At 36.7% G+C, this 24,001-nt stretch overlaps 1 protein-coding gene across 6 annotated transcripts in view; it reads left to right on the top strand.

Moving 5' to 3' along the window:
- TTBK2 (tau tubulin kinase 2) overlaps window positions 1-24,001 on the top strand; it is a 160,020-nt gene that overhangs the window by 29,760 nt on the left and 106,259 nt on the right. For 2 of the 6 annotated variants that reach the window (XM_053224118.1, XM_027067046.2), the window contains exons 2-3: window positions 3,538-3,673; window positions 8,764-8,911. In XM_053224118.1, coding sequence (XP_053080093.1) covers window positions 3,605-3,673; window positions 8,764-8,911 — 217 coding nt within the window. In that variant the 5' untranslated portion in view covers window positions 3,538-3,604. Of the gene's footprint in view, window positions 1-3,537; window positions 3,674-8,763; window positions 8,912-19,428; window positions 19,485-20,485; window positions 20,598-23,969; window positions 24,000-24,001 lie in introns of those variants that run through there. The other 4 variants (XM_053224120.1, XM_027067047.2, XM_015064868.3 and 1 more) reach the window with 4 other exon arrangements.

The raw sequence follows: 24,001 nt of genomic DNA on the forward strand, positions 1-24,001 counted from the left end.
AATTCTCCACCCCTAACACAGTAACTCTTTTTCCCCTTACAGTGAATTAGGGCAAATCCAAGACCTTTTTTCACTTTGTACATTGGTAGTTTATGTGTCTCTGACAGAGAAAGACTTTTTATTTTATTTTATTTTATTTTTTGAAATTTATTGTCAAATTGGTTTCCATACAACACCCAGTGGTTATCCCAAAAGATGCCCTCCTCAATACCCATCACCCACCCTCCCCTCCCTCCCACCCCCCATCAGCCCTCAGTTTGTTCTCAGTTTTTAAGAGTCTTTTATGCTTTGGCTCTCTCCCATTCTAACCTCTTTTTTTTTTCCTTCCCCTCCCCCATGGGTTTCTGTTAAGTTTCTTAGGATCCACATAAGAGTGAAAACATATGGTATCTGTCTGAGAAAGACTTTTTAAACATAACCATACCACTATTGTTACACTCTAGAAAATTATCAGTTATTCCTTAATATTATATCCTACTCAATTTTTCTGATTGCTAGTTGTTGCCTTAGTTTGAGATGTATATTGTTTCTTGTAATGTATAGTGTAAGGTCTTTTATTTTCCATACCATTTATTTGTTGGATAAACTGGTCATTTTGTCCTTCAGAATCTCCAGTATCATGGATTTAGCTTACTGTATTCTCAGGTTGGCATTTAACATATGCCTTTGTTCCCCTTATTTTTTTAAATGATAATTCAATCTAGAATATTGATTAAATTTAGTTTTGAAATTTTTTTTTAGGCGAGGGACTTCATAGCATAGGTGGTGCTGAGAAAATTTTGTTGTAGAATATCAGGAAGCACTTATGTTTCATTGTCTTGCTTTTTAGTGATGTTAAGCTTGATTGGTGGTTGGGGGGGGGGGGGTGGTTCCTGGATGGCTCAGTTGGTTGAGCATCTGACTCTTGATTTTGGCTTAGGTCATGATCTCATGGTTTGTGAGTTTGAGTCCCCCGTTGGGCTCTGCATTTGTGGCATGGAGCCTGCTTGGGATTCTCTCTCTCTCTCTCTCTCTCTCTCTCTCTCTCTCTCTTCCTCTCTCTCTTCCTCTCTCTCTGATCCCCCTGTGCTCTCTGGCTTTCACCCTCCCCCCAAAATAAATAAATTAAATTTAAAACAAAAAAAGATTGATTGGTGGGTTCAACTTAATCTTTCACATTAAAGTTCCCCATCTACCTTTGGATTTGGAAAACGGTGATTTTCTTTTTTTTTTTTTTAATTTTTTTAATGTTTATTTTTGAGAGACAGAGTGTAAGCAGGGAAGAGGCAGAGAGAGAGAGAGAGAGAGAGAGAGAGAGAGAGAGAGAGAATCCGAAGTAGGCTCCAGACTCTGAGCTGTCAGCATAGAACCTAATGTGTGGCTCAAACTCAAGAACTTCAAGATCACGACCTAAACCAAAGTCGGATGCTTAACCGACTGAGCCACCCAGGCACCCCATGGAAAATGGTGATTTTCTAATTCTGTCATTTCTTCTAGCATTTATTAGCTGTGATTATTCTTTGAGGAATAAATTCATCTCCTTAGTTTCCCCCAGATACTGTTCATACCAGAAAGGCACGATAAATCCATGATTCTTTGTTTCATTATCAGTGTTCAGAGTAATAAGTTGTACTCTGGCAACCTCCACAGGATGGCCAAAGAGGAAATTTCTTTTTACTTTTTTTTGTTGTTGTTTATTTTAGAGAGAGAAAGAGAGAGACTGCATGTGAGCGGGGGAGAAGGGCAGAGGGAGAGACAGAATCCCAAGCAGGCTCCATGCCCACACAGGGCTCCATCCCATAACCCTAGGGTCAGGACCTAAGCCAAAACCAATAAATAGTCAGATGCTCAACCCCCTGAACCACCCAGCCGCCCCTCTTTTTCTTGAGTGTCATTATGAACTATTGGTATTTGTATTTTTTATATTTTCCAATCATTGCAGTCACCATTCTTGTATATGCTCAAGGGAGAAATTTGGCAAATGAGAATCCTTTTGCCTGGCTGTGATTTCCTTTGACTTGCCTGTAGTAGTATTGTTGATATTTTGTTGCTTTCTGATTTGACAAGATATCTCAAGTTCATGGTGTACAATTTCCTGTGTCAGACCTGGAAAAAGCCATTTCTCCAGGAAGCCCTGATTTCTTTTAGTGGGAGGTGATGTTTAAAGTCCACAATCTGAAGGCAGAGGTACTCATTGCTACTGGGTTATCATTGCTTTTAGGCCTTTTCAGGCCATTCCTCATGCCAGATCTTCTATCATAATTCCTTGATTGTCTGATGCTTGTTATATAGTTGATTCTTAGGGGCATTTCCTGGGAACAGTGTTCTTTGAGTTCTGTGTTTCATAACTGTTTGTTTCCTTTAGTTATGGAAGTTAATTTGGCTGGGTAGAACATCTTTGGCTTTGATATTTAAATGTATAATTTCATTGTCTGCTGGTGTAAACTGTTTGTGCTAATGTCTATTGTCAGTGCCAGTGTCTGTTTTCTTTACCTTTTAAGTAATTTGGACTGTCTGCACAGATGCTGATGATTTTTTTCCCCCTTGAAATCTAGTAGTTTTGTTAGACTGCGTGTTGATGTTGATCTCCTGGGTTGTTTTCCCAGGTATACCTGGGTATACCCAAGAATATCCCAGTGATATACCATTTCAGTATACAAATTTAGCCTTTTTCTTTTAATTTAGAGAAATTTTTTGTATTATAGTGGCTAGTATTTGTTCTATTTCCTAGCATGGGTTTTCTTTTTGGGGGCCTTCTATAATATGTATTTTGTATTTACTTTGCCTTTTATTTGTCACTTTTGCTTTTAAATATGTTTTTCATTTTCTTCTTTTTTTTCTTCCTTAATTTGTATGGTGTTTTCTCATGTGTCTCCTCTTCATTTCTGATCCTTTTCTGAGTTAGCTCAGATTTCTTTTTATGTGTTCCTAATTTCTAATTATGATTTATGTTGTCATCTCCTTATCTCCTTTAGGCCAGATTTTTCTGCTTATTTTCATTTTCTGTAGGTATGCTGTTCATATTATTATCCTCTTTTTCTTTAAATATCATTGTATTAGAACTGATCAACAGTACATTTCTGTGGCTCATGTTTATTTCCTATGCATTTTGAATGCATTTTGTACATTGTGTAATATTAAAATTTTATTAGCTCTGATGATGATAAGCTCTAAGTTACAACCTGTTAAACTATAAGCTGTTGTAAGTTAGGTACCATGTCTTTTTCTTTAGCAATATGTTGTAGTTAGGGTGGTGGTCTGTCTAGGTCAATTGTCATTGACACCATGCTTGCTCTATAGTTTAGCAATCTCAGTTATTGAAATTATATCTGTGTTGTAACATAATGTCTTTGTAATGTCATGGGCATCTTTAATGGAAAGGTACTTTTTTTTATATATAAGCACTAAACAGATTTTGGAACTGAGTTTGTGGTGTTTTTACTCCCTTTCCAACAAAGCAACCTAATTAATGTATAGAATTAATGGTGCTACTTGGTCCTGGAATGTTTGTGTTAATTAATTAGCCCTGATATGCTGCTGCTGTTTCTTTTGTTTTAGGTTAAATGGAAACCACCCTTGGGAGCTGGATGCCTGTATAACCGTTCTATCACATCAGTGAATTGCAATGAGTGGAGGAGGAGAGCAGCCGGATATTCTCAGTGTTGGAATCTTGGTCAAAGAAAGATGGAAAGTGGTGGGTATCTCTCTTAGATCGAGAGAGAGACAACATGTGGGGTAATTTTTGGTATCTTGATAAAAATAGGATTTCCTTAGGAAATAATATATATATTGCTAATATGCCTGAATCAGTTTTCAGTTATTTTCCTGTGATTGTCTTGTTTATACAATAATTCTTGCTTTATACAGTAGTCAGTTTTCCTAACCACTGATAGCTAATGCTGAGTAAGGTAGAAAAAAGTGTACTTAGAGAAAGACAAATGAAAAAAAAAAATACAGTACAATGAACTTCTCTTTTAAAAAAGTTTAGAACTTTTTATTAAGGAAAATTGTAAGCATACATAAAAGTAGTGAGACTGATATAATTAACCTTTATATACTCATGCCCCAGCTTAAGTAGTTACTAATTTATAGTCAGTCTTGTTTTATCTCTTTAACCTCCCTCCCGGAATATTTTGAAGCAAATCTTTTACCCTGGTATTTCTTCTGTGTGTACTACAATTATGTATCTCTAAAGGTTAAAAATTCTTTTAAAAATGTAGTCATAATATTATCACATCTAAAAAAGTAATAATTTTTTAATGTCATTAAGTATCCTTCCAGCTTTCACATTTCCCCTATTGTAAATTATTTTTAATGGTTTGAATCAAACCCAAATAAAGCCTGGGTGTTGCAATTGGTTGACATCACTTAAATATCTTTTAATTTCTAGATTTCTTTTCATCTTGCTTTTGTTCCTCACAGTTTATTTATGGAAGAAACTTGGTCATTTACCTGTAGAATTTCACCGTTTGGATTTTTCTGATTTCTTCTGTGTGGTATTAATAGGTTTCTCTGTCTCATGTATTTTATGTAAATTCTTATTTATTTACTTATTTTTAGAAGCTTATTTATTTTGAGAGAGAGAGAAAGCAGGGGAGGGGCAGAGAGAGAGAGAGATAGAGATTATCCCAGGCAGGCTCTGCACCGACAACCCCCCAGTGTGGGACTCGATCTCAGGAACTATGAGATCATGACCTGAGCTGAAATCAGGAGTCGGGCACTTAACCAACTGAGCCACCCAGGCATCCCCAAATTGTTATTTATTGGGGTTTGATTAGATCTAAGTTCAGGTTTGTTTATTGAGTTGGCGTTTTTTTTTTTTTTTTTCATAAAGGGTATTGTGATCTTTCAATAGGAGGCACATAATGTCTTATCACCCATCAAGACATTGTGTGTCCTATTGGCCATTCTCATTTTAGCAGTCCTGATCATCATTTTCTAGGTCTGTTAATTGCAGATTATTGAGCGTTTGTTATTCCTTCATTTTTTAAATGTTTGTTTATTTATCTTGAGAGAGAGAGAGAGAGAGAGTGCACACATGTGCAAGTGGGGAAGAGGGAGAGAGAGAATCTGAAGCAGACTCCACACTCAATGCAGAACCTGACATGGGGCTCAGTCTTACAACCAAGATATCATGACCTGAGCCAAAATGGATGCTCAACCCACTGAGCCACCCAGGCACTCCTGTCATTCCTTCATTTTTTAAAGTACATCTACAAAGAGAAATTTTTTGTTGTCAACTATTTGATTGTCCTGAGGTACATTTTGATTAGGAAAAGAGAATAAATGCTTAATTCTTTTTCTTAATTTACCAGTTTTCAAAATAATGAATTGGTTCCCTGGCATTTTCCAAAAGTGACCAATGAGATTTTTAAAAATAGGTAGTCGGGGCGCCTGGGTGGCGCAGTCGGTTAAGCGTCCGACTTCAGCCAGGTCACGATCTCACGGTCCGTGAGTTCGAGCCCCGCGTCGGGCTCTGGGCTGATGGCTCAGAGCCTGGAGCCTGTTTCCGATTCTGTGTCTCCCTCTCTCTCTGCCCCTCCCCCGTTCATGTTCTGTCTCTCTGTCCCAAAAATAAATAAACGTTGAAAAAAAAATTAAAAAAAAAATAGGTAGTCAAGAATGCATGGATTTAAGCATATTTCATATGTTTCAGTCAGTTGTCATTACTATCCTTATTGATCCCTAAACTGTCTCATTTGACTAAGGGAGGACGCCCTTCAAGTTGTCTCTTGAGTCTTTCAACATGATCCTAATAGTCCTTTGATATCTTCCTTGTCCTGGACTTGGAATCTGCCATCTTCTCTGCTCTTCAAGGAACAATTTTTGTTTCAGATGTATTTAAATATGTATTTTAATAAGAGTTTTGTTCATTACCAGGTGTAGGAAAGTTGTTATAGTGGTTTCCTTAGTTTATCAACAGATTGGAAAAAGAAGATTCTTCCTTTAGAAATACAAATTTTGTTTCTATGATACAGTGTTTTAACCAATTAGGCAAATCTATTGGCTTTGAAAATTTACTTGAGTAAATGTAAGAAAAGAATCATGTTGTCATCATGGATTGGTGCAGGAAGATTACAATTAGTAATCTTTTATGTAAGTCAGAAATGAGTGTTTCTTTGGTGAGTGCTTTGTATTAAGTGCTGTGATAAAGTCTGGCTGTTTCCAGTAGACATATCAAAAGGTGACAAATGAAGCTATGCCTGGCTTAGTTGCTCTGTCCTGATAATTAGAACTAATATACGTATCGAACATGTCCCCCAAATTTGGGAGGCATAGTAGCATTTTAGTAAGAAATAGTCTCATTGTTATGGATGGTGTTTTGGTTATCTACCATTATGAACCAACTGCATCAAAATTTAGAGGCTTAAAAAACAATCATTTTTTTACGTATAATTTTGTAGATTAGGAATTTGAGATGAGTTTGCCTGATAGTCTCTTTTTTTTTTTAATTTTTTTTTAACATTTTTATTTATTTTTGAGACAGGGAGAGACAGAGCATGAACAGGGGAGGGTCAGAGAGAGGGAGACACAGAATCTGAACCAGGGTCCAGGCTCTGAGCTGTCAGCACAGAGCCCGACCCGGGGCTCAAACTCACAGACTGTGAGATCATGACCTGAGCCGAAGTCGGACGCTCAACCGACTGAGCCACCCAGGCGCCCCAGTTCGTCTCTTAACCATGTGGCACTTGGCAGGGTTGGGTGGGTTAGAGGATCCAACTTCCAAGTGGGCTGTTTGGTGACTTGAAGGTCCTTGGTTCCCTAATCCTCCCCCTGTCATCCCTGGTAGCTTATTTTCTAGGACCTCTTCACAGGTCTGTGGCTTCTCAGATGGTCACACTTTTTATATGGTAGCTGGCTTTTGAGAGACAGGGAACAGAAACTGCAGGGCTGGTTAAGGGCTGTTCTCAGGGCTGGGGCAGTATTACTTCACCATGTTCTGTTGGTTAAAGCAGCCACAAGATTAACCCATATTTAAGAGGGCGGGGAATGGATGCTGTATCTTGGGTGAGGGGCAAGGTCACACTGAAGAAGAGCAAAAAGGATGGGTGATATTGTTGTGATCATCTTTAGGAAACAAAGTCTGCCACAGGCCTTACCACCATTCTTTCCCTAATCTACATACCCCCATCATACTAAACTGCCTCTAGCTTTCTGCTTTATAAACATTGATGATGTCTTAATGCTTTGTCAAGCTCACTAAAAAATATTAATGTTCCCACTATTGTTGAGATGACATTATAGGAGTAGACCAAGGAGCAAAATCATTACTTTGGTCTAGATTTTCTGTTCTGTCATTTGGTAAGGTTGTTGTGAGGTAAAACATGAAGGTACCTGTCACCACTGTCCATGATTAGAAAAATGTCCCTTTGGTATTGCTTATGGATTTTTAAAGTTATACTAGGCTTTGTTTAATAGATATTAAGAATTGTAAGTATCAATCAGGGCCCAACAAAAAACAATTTAACTGAAATGAAGTTCTGGAACTTTATTTTAATCCTGCGCTCATACTGGAATTTCTCATGCTATCTCTTCCCATCACCCAACTGGAATAAAGGATTATGGCTCTTATATACAAAGCAATGAATAGTTATTTAGCAATAATTATGTAGTTACCACTTAGCCACTTGCTGTAAGGGAAACAAAAAAATAGAAAGGTGTGGCTGTTTCTGAAGAAACTTAGTTTCACTGTAGGGAGCTAGGACATTGACAGTGGAAAGTCAAAAAATAGCATAGTGTATTAATACAAGTGATATCTGAGGTGTTTAGCTTAGTAAAATGATTAAATGATTAAGCAAATAATTCCTATAGAGATTCAGAAGATAGAGAAATCTGCCTGGAGGTAATCAGTAATGCAGTGTTCTTGAAAGAAATAGAGCTTAAAGTGAGTCCTCTGGGGGTGGTTAGGATTTAGGACCCTTGTGCTTCCAGTGAGGACTGCCTGCTTTACATCATGTCTTAGGTGTTTGATAATGTGGAAAGGAGAAGACCTTCAGGAAATGGAAGAACGCTAATTCCGTGCTACATCTGGTTTGAAGTATACTACCCACCTTGGTGCTCATAGCTCTACAGGTTTAGTTGTCACTAACACTTGAGAACTTGCTTGTAGTACTCAGACAGAGATCCTGGTATTCCCTAGTTAAGCTAATACATTTTATCAGGAAGGATATTAAGTGTTTGTTGAAGGTGTTTTATTTGATTAGACTTTGTCTTATCTGAGCATATAGTTATATAGTGAACTCTGGGATAGTTTAGAACAGGAGTTTTCTGTTTCTTCTGTGGAGTCTGCTCAGTGCCTCAGAGAGGAGGATAAGTGGTGCTGAGAAGGCTGGGCTCTGGTTGCCTCATTCCCACCTCCAGCCTCTGCACATACACATCTCACCTGGGGTCCAGATATGATTTTGATTGGCAAAAAGATTTCATGGTTTAAAAGTTTACAAATGTTGCCCTAGAATTAAAATAATATATCTGGTTGTTGGGGGGCATTTGTGGCAAGCGAAACTTTCAGGTGCTGTGCTTTTTTGTGACATTTTTGATGCTGTAGACTAAATTTTAAAATTGTGGCTGAAATAATTTCATTACCTTTTGTGGGCAAAACCATGGGAAAAGGTTTTGATGGTATTTCTAGGCATTTGTTTTCTTGGCATATGTGCAGTTAATTTAACGATATTGAGATCTTTTATCCTCAAATAGGGATAGTAAAATTATATACAAGAGATGAATTGGTTTCCAATTAGAATGTTCTAGTAATTTTATGTGTGTATGTTCTTATTTCCCCTGCAGTTGAGGAAGATTGGGGGTGGGGGCTTTGGAGAAATTTACGATGCCTTGGACATGCTTACCAGGGAAAATGTTGCACTGAAGGTAGAATCAGCTCAACAACCAAAACAAGTTCTGAAAATGGAGGTTGCTGTACTGAAAAAACTACAAGGTAAGCTATTTTGTATGATACACCAAACAATTTATAATTTGTTGTTACCTTTCTAAACCTCAGTTACATTCTCAAACTATTAATGAATAATCAGGAATAAACAATGCTTAGCATTTTTCTCTTGGAAATTTTATCACTAGCCAGTAGAAGTGGAGATACTGATTGCTTAGGCTAATTGGACTTTGGGAATTCCTTTTTATGGTGAACAAGGATGACAGAGTGAATTACCTAAAACATTCTGCTTTAGAAAGTGTTTTTGTAAGTCTATTTTGGTAAAAATTTGCCTTTTTTTTTTTTTTTTTAAACCACTAAACATGAATACCTCTGAGTTGTTTCTCCTCATGTCATTGGGTGTAAATATGCTTTAATCACTAAGGAAGCTGCCTTCAAATCATACTGCAGGATGGATTAAAAATAATACTATTTGTTGTGTGGATAACTTTTTCTTGCCCTGTTGTCATTTTTGAGATCTGTTTTCTACTTGGGTTCCTATTTCTTACTACAAGGATAAATAAGTTTTTTTCTGACTTTAACCCAGTCATGTAATACCCTGAATTTATTGCTAGTTTATATTTGTATCTTCAGCTTAATGATGTAATCTGATATTACTCATATTTAAATGTTTTGTCTGAATCAATTAAATGGGGTTATTAGCACATTAAATGATCTTGTTAAGCTCTAGACGGTTTGATATTGTTATGGGACATTCATTAGTATCTAAAGGAATTTAGTGGTAACATATAGAGCAAAGGAAGTTGCTAGAATTAGTAGAAATAACCGTAGTTGGTAGAAATAGCAAGCACAAAATGCTGTGTAGCCTAGGGACCTTCAAATTCATGGCTGTGTAGTCTCTAGGGTGTGAATGTGCTCTCTTTGTGAATTCTTGATGTTTGGAATTCTAGTAAACTAGTTTGTGTTAAGTTAATGAAGTGTGTGTGTATTATGTATTCTGGCAATGTCTGTTCTTTTAATCATTGCCCTTTGCCTAAGCTTTCTGATTATCCAGGTTTCTCTAACAATTGGCTCGTTTGATTAGAGCCTGATGCTAATAAAATTATAGATCTGTTTAATAGTTATTTTTTAGTCCAAAATTAGCTTTCCCCAAACATGAGAAATTAGGAAAGCGGTGGATAAATCAATACCTATTAGAAGAAACATAACTGGAGAAGGAAGAGTAGGGGAAAAGATGGTGCTCTCTTTTTTTTTCACCTTTTCTCTGTACTCCCTGATTCTTTGGAGCTGTTCTCAGCTCGGTGACATAGAGGCCACACAAATAGGTGCGGCTGGAGCTACCAATTCCTGGGTTGCTCAGATCTTAGCAGATCTCTTTGACTCTCAGACAAGCTCATAAAGGATATGTCAGCATCAGTGTGGCCTGCACAGTGCCATTTCACCTTTCTCCTACTTGGCCCTGGGAAGATGTTTCCAGGTGAGGCAGGATATAGCTCTATAGGAGCTAAAGGAACCTCTTTCAGGAGGTTTCTTGCCTATTTTGACCGCAATTTACCCAGGATTCTATGGGATAAAGCCTGAAGATAACTTCAGTAGCTTTTTAAAAAAAATTTAATGTTTATTTATTATTATTTTTTAAAATATAATTTATTGTCAAGTTAGCTAACATACAGTGTATACGGTGTGGTCTTGGCTTCAGAAGTAGATTCCCATGCTTCATCACTTAGGTGCAGCACCAGTTCTCGTCCCAACAAGTGCCGTCCTCAATGCTCATCACCCATTTTCTCCTCCCCCCATCAACCCTCAGTTTGTTCTCTGTATTTAATAATCTCTTATGGTTTGCCTCCCTCTCTGTTTGCCACATTATGGAAACAGCCCAAATGTCCATCAACTGATGAATGGATAAAGAAGGTGTGGTTTATATATACAATGGAATAGTATTTGGCAATGAGAAAGAATGAAATCTTGACATTTGCAACAACATTGATGAAACTGGAGGGTAGAATGCTAAGTGAAATAAGTCAGTCAGAGAAGGACATATATGTTTTCACTCATATGTGGAATTTGAGAAACTTAGAAGACATGGGGGAAGGGAAGGGGAAGAAAATAATGTTTGTTTATTTTTGGGAGAGACAGGATGTGAGCAGGAGAGGGGCAGAGAGAGAGGGAGACACAGAATCTGAAGCAGGCCCCAGGCTCTGAGCTGTCAGCACAGAGCCCAACACGGGGCTCAAACTCACAAACTGTGACATTGTGACCCGAACCGAAGTCAGACGCTTAACCGACTAAGCCACCCAGGTGCCCAACTTTAATGCTAAACCCTTAGATGCTGAGGCTCTCCTTCTCTTTCTGGCTATTTTATCTTTCATACTATTAACTGGCATGTTTTTTCTACCCGCTTATAACCACATCCTAGTTCTCAGAATCCTTCACTTTCCAAAAATAAATGGGTTTTTATTTTCTGGTCTGTATTTCTTCTTTTGTTTTTAAGTTTTCATTTCTATGGTCTGTATTTCAATGAGGCAGCTCTTGACTCTTCTTGGCTTTCTCACTTATGCCTTCTGCATATTTAATGCTTCACAACTTCTTTTTGTTGAAAGTGCTTTAGAATTTGGGCCTTTTTGAGAACATTTTTATGGGGCTGACTTGGCTTGCCTTCCTTCCTTTTGATATAATGACTTCTTACTCACTGACCCCAATAAAAAGGCTAAGTGTATAAGGGGAAGATATACAACCAGAGGCTAACCCTTTAAAGGATTGGTTGGTTTTAGATTTTTTTTTAATGTTTATTTTTGAGAGAAAGCAAGAGACAGAGTGTGAGTGGGGGAGGGGCAGAGAGGGAGGGAGACACAGAATCCAAAGCAGGCTCCAGGCTTTGAGCTGTCAGTGCAAAGCCTGATGCGGGGCTCAAACTCACAAACTGTGAGATCATTAACTGAGCCAGAGTCAAATGCTTAACCCACTGTGCCACCAGGTGCCCCAGGATTGGTTGGTTTTTAACTGATGTTCAATTTTTGATAGGTAGTATAAGGATTTGTTTCTTTATAAGATAAAAAGATATTTTAAGGTGAATTTAGCCAGAGCCCTAAGTTTTATTCCTTGTAATACATCAATCCCCCTTTTCAAAATTCTCACAGTTTTTTTTTTTTTTTTCCTGGATTCCTTCAGTTCCCAATTTTCTCTCAGTCTAACCCTGTATTTACTTAGCTCATGCAGAACTCTCATTACTAGTATGATCCTTTCTCACCGGCCCTGAAGTGTGAAGGCCTTAGAGTTTTACCCCATCTTTTCTTCTAAATCACCTCCCTATGTTACTGTCTCAGATTACTCTATTTCCACAGCTTTCTGAACCATTCTGGATGTATCCTACAATTCTCTATTGAGTCATGTTTGACTCCTGAATTGTACTTGGTTTTTAAAAATGTGTTTGAGGGGCGGTGGCTCACTTGGTTAAGTGTCCAACTTTTGATTTCGGTTCATGTCATGATCTTGTGGTTCATGAGTTCCAGCCCTGCATTGGGTTCTGTACTGACAGCACAGAGCCTGCTTGGGATTCTTTCTTTCCCTTTGTCTCTGCCCCCTCCCTGCTTGTGTGCTCGCTCTCTCTCTCTCTCTCTCTCTCTCTCTCACAAAATAAATAAATAAACTTAAATAAATAAATAAAAATATGTTTGAATGCGTTAGTTGCTACTAGACTAAACCATGTCTGTAGGCAGTACTTCTAGTACTAGATAGTACGTCTACACTTAGTTATTATTTTGTAAAGTATCCTAGTAAATAGAACCATACAACTTAATACGCTTTTCTTTTTAGTGATATATATCTGTGTATAATTTATTTGTGTTTCTTCCTTGTCTCCATTTGGACTTTACTGTTTTCGAACCTTTTTCAATTCAATTGCTTTGAAACTTAGAGCTAAGGGGATAATTGCCTCCCTTGTCTGTTAGATTCCTTTTCCTTTCTTTTCTCCCATCTTCAATACATGTTTGTAGCAATATCCTAGCTATCTTCACTTCTCCATTTTAATGGCCCTCTTGAGTTGTATCTCACTATACCATTTTTTTTTTTGTTTTTGGTCTTTTTAGTAAGTATAGTTTTATTTGCACTGCTGGTGTAAGAGGAAAAAACCTTCTGTCTCATGACTTCAAATTGATCACCAGTAATTCTGTAGCACCTCAGAAACCTATCATCAATGCTTTTGATAAAGATTCCTATTCCATTTATAAAATTTTGATACATAGCTATAATCCTGCAGCAAGACAGGCAAATCTTAACTTTGCTATTTTCCCTAATTTTTATTAGGAAAAAATTTAAATATACACAAAGATGGAAATAATTATATAAAGAACATTCTTTGTACCCAGTACTCAACTTTGATGTATCAGCACTTGGCCAGTCCTGTTGCAGTTATATCCTACTCCTTCAACACTCTTTGCCACCTTGCTGGAGTAATATTTAAGAAATATTTAAGAAATGCTAGGTTGCTTCTGCATCCTGGTGCTGCTTCAGGGATATGTTTGTTATAATTGGTGAGCCAGTATTGATACATTATTATAACTAAGATCTATAATTTGTGGTAAGGTGCTCCTTTTTTAATATAACATAAACAGTAGTTTTAAACACCTATCAAATACAAGTTATTCCTCAATACCATCTAAAATCTATGCAGTGTTTAATTTCTCCCATTGTATCAAAAATATCCTATTGTTCTGTCTTTGAGGCCTATTGATACCTTGTCAGCACTGATGGGGAGGGAAGGAACTGGTGAGTGAGCAGGACTGAGAGGCATGCTTTGACTCTTGACTATAGCATTGACCAGTGGGAAGTGGCAGAAGTATAATATATAGAAAAACATAAGTTGTAGTTGACAAAAAAAGTGGTACCTGAGGAATCAGGACCAACTCCACCATCCACTGCTGTGTGAACCTAACCAGTCCAGGCAGGCTCCGTGATATCAGCCCAGACCCCAATGCAGGGCCTGAACTCATGAACCATCAGACCATGACCTGAGCCCAAATCAAGAGTCAGATGCTTAACCGGATGCTTAACTGACTGAGCCACCCAGGTGCCCCTGCATTTATTTGTTGGAGAAATGAAGTTCTTAGTTCTATTCTGTAGAATAGTCCAAATTCTGGATTTGGCTAATCACATACTTGGGGTGCCTTTTAACATGTTTCTCTAGCCTCTGTGTTTCCTGTGAACTGGTAGTAGATATATAGAGCTTCGGTGAGATTCATGTTGTGATTGCTGTTGTTTTTGGCAAGAGTACATTGTCTGGATATATTGTTTCCATAGGGGTTACAAAATAGTGATTTTTCTGATTCTTTTATTTCTACCAAATTTCTGAAGTGGAATTATCCTATCAAGTTAGAACTTTATTTCATCAGCTCTGTGTTTCCCCCAAAACATAGTTGCTATAAGAAGGGCAGGGTAAAGACTTGATTTTTGATCCTTTTATTTTCCAATTCTCAGAATAATGAGCTTTGTGCCATATATGACCGGTGAATTTTTTTGTTTTTGTTTTTGTTTCCAGAATCACCATGAACTCAAGGATTTTTATGTATTTTATTTCAACTCATTGCAGTCATTGTTATTTTGATGCTCAAATTTTCGTGTCTTTGGCTAGTGGAAGCCCTTTCAAGTTGGTTGCTGTGTCTTTCTAACTCCAGTGTTCTTTGATATCATCTTTCCTTTCTGGCACAGGCCATATTTCAGGCTTTCCTTGAACTTTCCCCCATGCTATTGTTGGAATCTGGAACTCTGTTTCTCCAGGAAGCCCTATTTCCTTTTATTGGGAAATAATTGAGATTACAATATGGCCCTAGGGCACTAATTGCTATTGGGCCAACACATTTTTCTCAATAGGTTTTAATAACCACTAGATTCTGTCTGGTTTATTCATCATGTGTACTTTTTAATGTGTTTGAATTATTTTTTTTTTTAAGTTTATTTATTTTGAGAGAGATAGTGTGTGCACACACAGAGGAAGAGCAGAGAGAGAACTAGAGAGAGAATCCCAAACAGGCAACATACTCATTGTGGAGCCCGATGCCAGGGCTTCATCCCAGGACCATGAGATCATGACCTAAGCCGAAGTCAAGAGTTGGCTGCTAAACTGACTGAGCCACCTGGGAGCCCCTGAATTGTTTAATTTTTTTATAAAAAAGATTTTTTTTTACAAATGAAAAATTCTGTTTAATTATATTTAAGTATTTCTCAATGTGTCCAAAATTGTTTACAAGTTTTCCTTGTATTTATAACAAATCTGAATAGAAAATTTTAATAAAATATAGGTCTAATTTAAGAAAACTTTAAATGAACCATTCATGTTTAAACTCTAATATCAGTTATTTCTTGGCAGTTAGTAATTTTCTGTCAAGTAATTATTCCAGGTTCATATTTAACCTTTAGTGTTATGCTTTTATCCCAAGACTGCATAAGAATATGCAAATTTTAAAAAAAAATTTTTTTTTCAATGTTTTTTATTTATTTTTGGGACAGAGAGAGACAGAGCATGAACGGGGGAGAGGCAGAGAGAGAGGGAGACACAGAATCGGAAACAGGCTCCAGGCTCTGAGCCATCAGCCCAGAGCCTGACGCGGGGCTCGAACCCACGGACCGCGAGATCGTGACCTGGCTGAAGTCGGATGCTTAACCAACTGCGCCACCCAGGCGCCCCAAGAATATGCAAATTTAATGAAGAGAATGGTTTTTTTAGACACAGTGAAAATCTTCCAGTTTAGAAGGTTCTCACCTTGGATAAATAGGCACTTTTAGCCTCTAGGAGTATTTAATAAGGTGATTCTTAAATTTGCTCTGTATCCAAAGCATCTGAAGATCTTGTCAAAAGGAAAAGGAGTTCCCACTCAGAGACTTAACAGATTCAGAGTCTGTGAGCTGCCTTCTTCAGCTTTCTTGGTCATTCTAACGCACACACAAGTTTGAGAGCAAATCCTTTAGAAGGTTCTTGAATCAAGAGACTTTATGGTTTCTTCCTTGTCAGTCCTCTTTTTTTAATTTAATTTTAATTTTTTTTTTATTTTTAAAAATTTACATCCAAATTAGTTAGCATATAGTACAACAGGAGTAGATTCCTTAGTGCCCCTTACCCATTTAGCCCATCCCCGCCCCCCACACTCCTCCAGTAGCCTTCAGTTTGTTCTCCATAAATATGAGTCTTTTCTGTTTTGTCCCCCTCCCTGTTTTTATATTGTTTTTGTTTCCCTTCCCTTATGTTCATCTGTTTTGTCTTTTAAAGTCCTCATGTGAGTGAAGTCATATGATTTTTGTCTTTCTCTTAGCATAATACCCTCCAGTTCCATTCACGTAGTTGAAAATGGCAAGATTTCATTCTTTTTGATTGCCAAGTAATACTCCATTGTATATATATATATGCACCACATCTTCTTATCCATTCATCCATTGATGGACATTTGGGCTCTTTCCATACTTTGGCTATTGTTGATAGTGCTGCTATAAACAAGAGGTGCATCTGAATTGTTTATTTTCTTTTTTTATAAAAAAAATTTTTTTTAATCTTAATTTATTTTTGAGAGAGAGTGGGAGACACAGAATCTGAAGTAGGCTCCAGGCTCTGAGCTGTCAGCACAGAGCCTGATGCAGGGCTTGAACTCATGGACAGTGAGATCATGACCTGAGCTGAAGTCGGATGCTTAACTGACTGAGCCACCCAGGTGCTCCTGAATTGTTTATTTTCAAAAATACATTGTGTTGGGGGCTCAGTCGGTTAAGCATCTGACTTTGGCTCAGGTCATTATCTCTCGGTTTGTGGGTTCGAGCCCCACATCAGGCTCTGTGCTGATAGCTCAGAGCCTGGAGCCTTCTGTCTCTCTCTCTCTGTCTCTCTCTGTGTCCCTCCCCTCCATTCGTGTGCGTGCGCGCACGTGCTCTCTCTCTTTCTCTCTCTCTCTCAAAAATAAATAAAACATTAAAAAAAAATAGGGTCACCTGGGTGGCTCAGTTGGTTAAGCATCTGACTTAGGCTCAGGTTATGATCTCATGGTTTGTGCTGACAGCGTAGAGCCTGGAGCCTGCTTCGGATTCTGTGTCTCTCTTTCTCTCTGCCTCTCCCCCACTTGAGCTCTGTCTGTCTGTCTGTCTCTCTCTCAAAAATGAATAAAAAATAAATAAAATAAAAATACGTTTGTGTTCCCTTTTAAATTGCAAGCTATTTAAAGAATTATATATACTTAAACTTGACATATATATTATGTTCAGGAGCAAAATGGTAGCACCAATTAGCTTTGTATTTGGTGATAGCATACATTTGTAAATGGCGATATGAGAGAGTAAGAAAAATAACTTCTATTTCTGGTAATTTTCTTTATAAACTTTTTTTTTTTTTTTTGGTAAGTTAAAAAAAAAAAAAAGTTTAGATGATCACAGCTTAGATTCTCCAAACCATGTTGGATAGAGATTTAACTCTTTATTGTTATAAAAAACAGTCACTTGGATCTTCCAGAAAATCATTTCTATTTGGTTTAGAAGTTTTTTATTTTTGGATATATGTGGTTCTACTGTTTTGGGAATTCAAGAGTATTATAAAATTACTATGTTTTATACTTAGTATATCTTTTCATCAAAGAAGCTTTCTTGGATCTTTAAAAGTTTAGGTTTTGTTTATTTGCTTCTAATTACTATATAACTATATATCTAAGCATAAAATAGTTTTTCTTTAAAAGTATCCTACAGATCAGATTTCTCACTAATTCTTATGTGAAAGTGCCTTCCATAATGTGTTCAATCTAATGAAGTTTATGGTGTTTAAAAATCACTGCTTAAATCAATGAGTGACTTAGAAAGTTGTCTAGCTTTCCTGCCCCATTTTAACTCTACTTCATTCTGTGAATGAAATAAAGCATCTTATCTCTTGTACTCTTTCATTATGCACCAACTTGAGTAAAACTGAAGTTTTTCTCTTTATCTTAGATGAGAAGATAATTTATAAACTAAGTTTTTTCTCCTCTAGATTCTCTAAAAGCAAGTATAGAAAGATCCTATTAATATCAAAAAATAATAGGGGGTGCCTGGCTAGTTCATTTGGTTATAGCACATGACTCTTGATCTCAAGGTTGTGAGTTCAAATCCCACATTGGGCATGGAGGCTACTTAAAAAAATAGAGTAAATGCCATTGTTTGATAATCAAGTAATTTTATTATTTTTATTTTTATTATTCTCAGTTGAAATAGCTGGGAATTAATTTTTCTTGCCCCACATAAATGTAGAGGAAAACTACTTTGGTATAGCCCTTAAAAAGGAATTGATTTTGTTTTGACTTCTGGGGAAATTTTTTCACTCTGTTATATTGGTCTTGCATTTTATTTTTGCCTTGGAGACTGCAGAGCACAAGCTGAGAGTTGGGAAGAAGGATTGCTAGTACGGAAGAGCAGCAGTACCTCTTCTGCCCTCCTGCTTGAAGTCTCTAGCTTCTGCTGCAAAGTATGACTACTCCCTTTCCCCAGTAGTAAGAATGAGAGACAACGTCTTTTTTGGATTAGACTACTGGTCTGTCCAGTATAGAAGACTGTCTGTGAAAGTTACTCCAAAGTGCTTGCCCTCATCAAGGTGCATCTGTACCATCAAAGGGTGTTAGAAGATCTCTGATAACTCCTTTTGTGGGAGAACAGAGTAATTGAACTCTGGGACTAAAAGGTTAGAGATAAACCCTCACCCTTTATTATGTCATCTACCCATTTATTAACCTGTCATCTGCTCTTTTGTTTATTTCATCTGGTACTTCTTTTCCCTAAAGTAATTTTTGCTTGCCCTGGTTAAGGTTCATTTGTTCCATCAAAGATGTGTTAGGAGATCTCTGAGAACTTTATCTGTTCAGTGCATTTATTTTAATATTCTCTACTTGGAAGATTTAACATTATCTGCCAACTTGGGGATTTGTCTGTTCATTACTCTGGACATATAGAAATAGAATAGTTCTAGGTTATTTAAGAAGCAGAGTTCCATTTTCTTGAAAGGGAATATAATGTATATATGTTTGTCTTTGTATATACATATGCACATATAGTTATATGTGCTTTATAAGCACAATGAAAGTCTGGAATCATACAGAGCTCAAGAAGCCATTGGAAATGGTTATGTTTGGGTATTGGCATTAGGAGGGACCGGGAAAGGAGAGGATCTTTTACTGTAAAGCTTTTTATATCCCTCAGTGCTTAAGAAATTGAAAAGAATTATGCAAATCTTTCTTTTATAGTAAAAATGTAGTATAATGATAATAAATATCTTCGGAATCCATTCTTACTCTTTATCTTCTGTTTACATTTCTGAATGATTGAAAATACATGGTGAATTAATGAAGTGTAGTGTGATATAATAAAAAAAAACTGTTTTGTGTTATGAACTTGCTTTATAAACGGTTAGTAATACCTTATTTGTGGAGAGATCTGTAGAGTGTTTGAGAGCTGACTGTATGCTAGGAGTTGGGGTACTGAATGCTAGGCTCATTCATACTTATCTTGTTTTACTGTCTTCTGTCTAGTTCGTGTGTAAGACCTCGCTCTTTTTTTTTTTTACAACCCTTTTTAAGGGTGTAAGTATTCACAGTACAAGATTTAAAAATCAAACAGAAGAATAAAGTAAAAAGTAAGTTTGCTTTCTCTTAGCCCCTCACTCTCCTCCAAAATTAACCATTGTTACTAGTTTCTTTTGTTTTTTCCAGAAATAGTACATATTATAATCAGCTATTTATCTATCTATCTTTACGCATGCATATATATAATCATGTGATATATATTCTATATATAAATCATGGAATCATACTCATTTATAAAATCCTTTGATTACATATGACATGACTTTTTGCGTGTGTGTATGTAAAATTTCCCTCTCTTACCCATATGCCTCCACAATACGTGCAATCATATTGTATATATATTTGTTCTGCAACTTAACATGACCCCTAAGATTCAGACAGTGACACTCATTTTTTATGCACCTTTATGTTCTGCAGCAGGAATAATTGTTCAAACATACTGATTGCATCATAGCATTCCCAACCTTTGCTAAAACAATTCAGGGCCTTCCTTTTCTCAGGTAAAGTCCAGCCACCTTAACCTGTCATACAAGACCTTGAATTGGTTCCTGCCTGCTTTGCTTGCCTCTTGAAACTCTTGGCTTAGACTTGGAGTGTTGGTCATCTTCCAACTTTTTTCAGTTTTTTAAACAGTTTATAACCTCTTCTGTGCAATCTACTTCCTCTGTTTTGTACTTTGGATAACTCCTACTTTTTTTTTCTTCTTTTAACAAATTTCTAACAGTCGTAGCATTTACAAAAATCCACAAGTAAAATAAGATTTAAAGAAATAAAGCAAAGTACAATTAAAAACTTCACTTTTTTCATAAGCATATAATATCCAAAAGAATATATGCTTAAAAAATGTGATTCTACTGGCTTATTTCCTTTTTCACAATAAGGTTAATATAGGATTTGCTTATTTTTAATTTTTAATTTTGTATAATCAAAGTTATATAAATAGATTCAGTAATTAGTTCCTCAAAGTTATTATGAAAAGCAGTAGTCCAGGTTCTAGTTCCAGATAAGATGGAGTAAGCACACTTCACCCTGTCTCTCCCACTGAATGCAGCTATAAAACCTGGACAGAGTGCTTGGAGTGGCTATTTGAGGACTCTGAAAAATAAATAGTAGGAGGCAGATTGGGGACGAAGACCAGAATTCAAAGTACCACTGAACCGGCGGTGAGTTTACCATTTCTTTCCTTCCAGTATGCCCCAGCCTGAACTTAATGTATCCTGAAACTTGGAAGTGAGCATTATTAACACGACAGAAAAACTACCAGGAGAAGCCCTCTAGTTCTGACTCAAGGAGCTCCGGGAAGGGGTCTCCTAATGCTCAGAGAAAATGTGGCAATACCGCATCATTCTTTTTTTCTTCTTTTTTTTCCTTTTCTTCATTTTCTTGCACCCCAGGCCTCAAGCAGTCCTTGGGAGCAGCTGCAGTGGCCTCAGTGGGGGCAGGCAGGAGCCTAAATCTCAGAGGGAGGGGAAGTTTCCTCTCAGATTGGAGGAGCTCTGGTCTCAAGAGAGTGAGGTAAATCCCATGGCTTTTCTGCTCCCTCTGCTCTTTTTTTGTTGCTTGGCCCAGTCTTGAGGAGTACATGGCAGAGTGGGGTTAATGAAGCCTCAATTTTCTGCTGGAAAGCTGGAAAAGGAGAGCCCCGGGGAACCAAGAGATTGCAAGAAAATGAGGAGTTTGGGAAACTGACTACTTAAAGTTACTTATGGAATCATGAGTTGACTTCCAAGCTGTACCTACCTGAGTCTGATCCTAAACAGCATACAGAAACATTGAGGACTGAAATACGGGATAGACCACCCTTTAACTCCCAAACTAGATACTACGTGGGACAGTTATAAAACACATTCAGTATGACTACAGAGGGTTTGAAAACTGAATTGAAATTGGAAATAGAACCCACAGGAGGCTGGTCAGAACTTGAAATGTGAACCCAACTGGTCAGTTATTGTCCAAAACAAAAACACCAACATTCTTAGTGGGACTTAAATAGGACCCAGAGTATCATAAAGTAATATTCCAAGTGTCCAGAATACAATCTAGAATTACTCAGCTTAAAAAGAATCAGAAATATTGAACTCACATGGGAAAAGACACCTAACAGATGGTGATCACACATATGTTAAAATTATCTGAAAAACAATTTTAAAATCAGCTATTATAACCATGTTCTAGGATTGAGCGAGAAGATAGAAAGTCTCCGCAAAGAAATAGAAGATATGAAGAACTGAATGGAGAATTTAGAACTAAGAAATACAATAATGGAAATGAAAACTCATTAAATCAGCTCAATAGCGGAGTAGACATGACAATGAAAGAGTCAGTGCACTTGAAAATAGATAAACAGAAATGATGTAATTTGAAAACAGAGGAAAACAGTTAAAAATAAAGAAATACACAGCCTCGGGGACCTACGAGACTATGATAAAGTCTTAAATTTGTATCATCAGAGATCCAGAATGAGAAGAGAATGAGTGTGGTCCATCAAAAATACTTGAAGAAATAATGACATAGAGATTGGAAAGAAGACATAAAACTGTCCCTATTTGCAGATGGCATAATCATCTATGTAGAAAATCCCAAGGAATCCACGAAAAAATTCCTAAAGTAGTGAGTTTAGCAAGTGATTCATGGTCAACTCAGAAAAAGCAATCATATTTCTATATGCTAGTGATAAACAATTAAAAACTGAATTTAAAAAACTTTACATAGCTCCCCCAAAATGAAACACTCAGCTATAAATGTGATAAAATATGTGTAAGATCTCTATGCTGAGAATTATAAAACCCTGATTAAAAAAAAGAAAAGATTTACGTAAATGGAGAAATACGTTGTATTCATGAATTTGAAGAATCGCGATAGTAATGATGGTGGTTTTCCCCAAATGATCTATAGATTTAAGGCAGTATTGATAAAAAAAAAATCCCAACAGCACTCTGCCTAGTTTTAAACTGATTCTACAATTTCTAAAGAAAGGGAAAGAACCTAGAATAATCAAAACAATTTTGAAAAAGAAAAATGTTGGAAAAAATGAAACTACATGATTTAAAAACAGCATGATGCTATCATAATCAAGACTTTATTGGCAAAGGAAAGAGCTGTAGCTCAATGAGATAGAATAGAGATTCCAGAAATAGGCCCACACAAATATGGCCGATAATTTTTTATAAAGTTGCAAAATGGAAAAGGAATAATCTTTTCAATAAGTGGCGTTGGAATAATTGGACATCAACATACAAAAATAATGAAGTTTGATCTAAACCAAACATATTATACAAAAATGAACTTAAAATGTACCACACATCTAAATTTGAGACATAAAGCTATATAGCTTTTAGAAGAAAACGAGAAAATCTCTGTGTCCTGAGTGTAGACAAGAAGTTCTTTGACATGAGACCAAAAGCATGATTCATGAAAGAAGAAATCGATGAATTGGAGTTTATCAAATGAAAAACATTGCTTGTGAAGATGCTACTAAGAGAATGAAAAGACACATTATAGGCTGGAAGAAAATACTAGCAAGTCACATACCTGCAAAGGACTTATATTTGGAATATGTAAAGAACTTTGAAAACTCAATGGTAAGAAAATAAGCCATTTAAAAATGTTTAATAGGCTTTGGCAAAGGGGATATAGAGTGGCAGATCAGCTCATGGAAAGATGTTTAGCATAACTAGCTATTAGGAGAATGCAAATTCAAACCATGGTGAGTTACCATTGCACATCCATTACGATGGCTTAAATTAAAACTGTTAACTGTACCAAGTACTGAGGAGGATGTGGAGCAACTGGAACTCTCACATTGTTGGTGGAGTTGCAAAATGATGCAGTTCTTCTAGAAAGCAATTAAACAGATACTTACAAAAGTTAAATATGAATTTACTGTGTGATCCATCAATCCTACCCATAGGCATTTACCCTTGAGCAATAAAAATTTGTGTTCATATAAAAGCAGATACAAGAATATTTATATCACCTCTATTCTTGTCAAAAATGTATAATTCAAAGAGTGAATGGATAAATCAAGGGTGGTAAATCCACATACAGTGGAATACTGTTTGACAATAAAAAAGTATGAACTCCTAATTCTCACAACTCCTGATTTCCTCTTCTTAGGGGAGTCTCTCCAGGGACCTCCTAGTCAGCTCCAGTCAGGCATTTTTGATCTGTTCACAAGTATCATCCTTGGATCACACCTCAATGTCTTCCCGGGGATTCCCTTTGCTTCTTTTATATTGTATGCCTTGTTGAATCCCTTTTCTTGTGTGTTTATTCTCATTTAGTGAAGCACTTCTACTAGCTCCCTGAGTAAAGGATGCATGGGAGGTATGTGTTTGGGACCTCTCTTGCATGTCTGAAAGTGTTTTTATCCTACTCTGATGTTCAAATGAAAAACTGGCTGGATTTAGAATTCTGTATGGAAAATAATTTTGCTTCCAAAATTTGTCTTCATACTCACTGTAGTGGTTAAGTATAATTCTATTATGATTCTTGTCACTTTGGCAATATCTAATTTTTTTCTCTTTTTCCCCGAGGGTTTTTCAATTTCATGATGATATGCCATGGT

The sequence above is a fragment of the Acinonyx jubatus genome, chromosome B3, assembly GCF_027475565.1.
Source record: "Acinonyx jubatus isolate Ajub_Pintada_27869175 chromosome B3, VMU_Ajub_asm_v1.0, whole genome shotgun sequence".
Lineage (NCBI taxonomy): Eukaryota > Metazoa > Chordata > Mammalia > Carnivora > Felidae > Acinonyx > Acinonyx jubatus.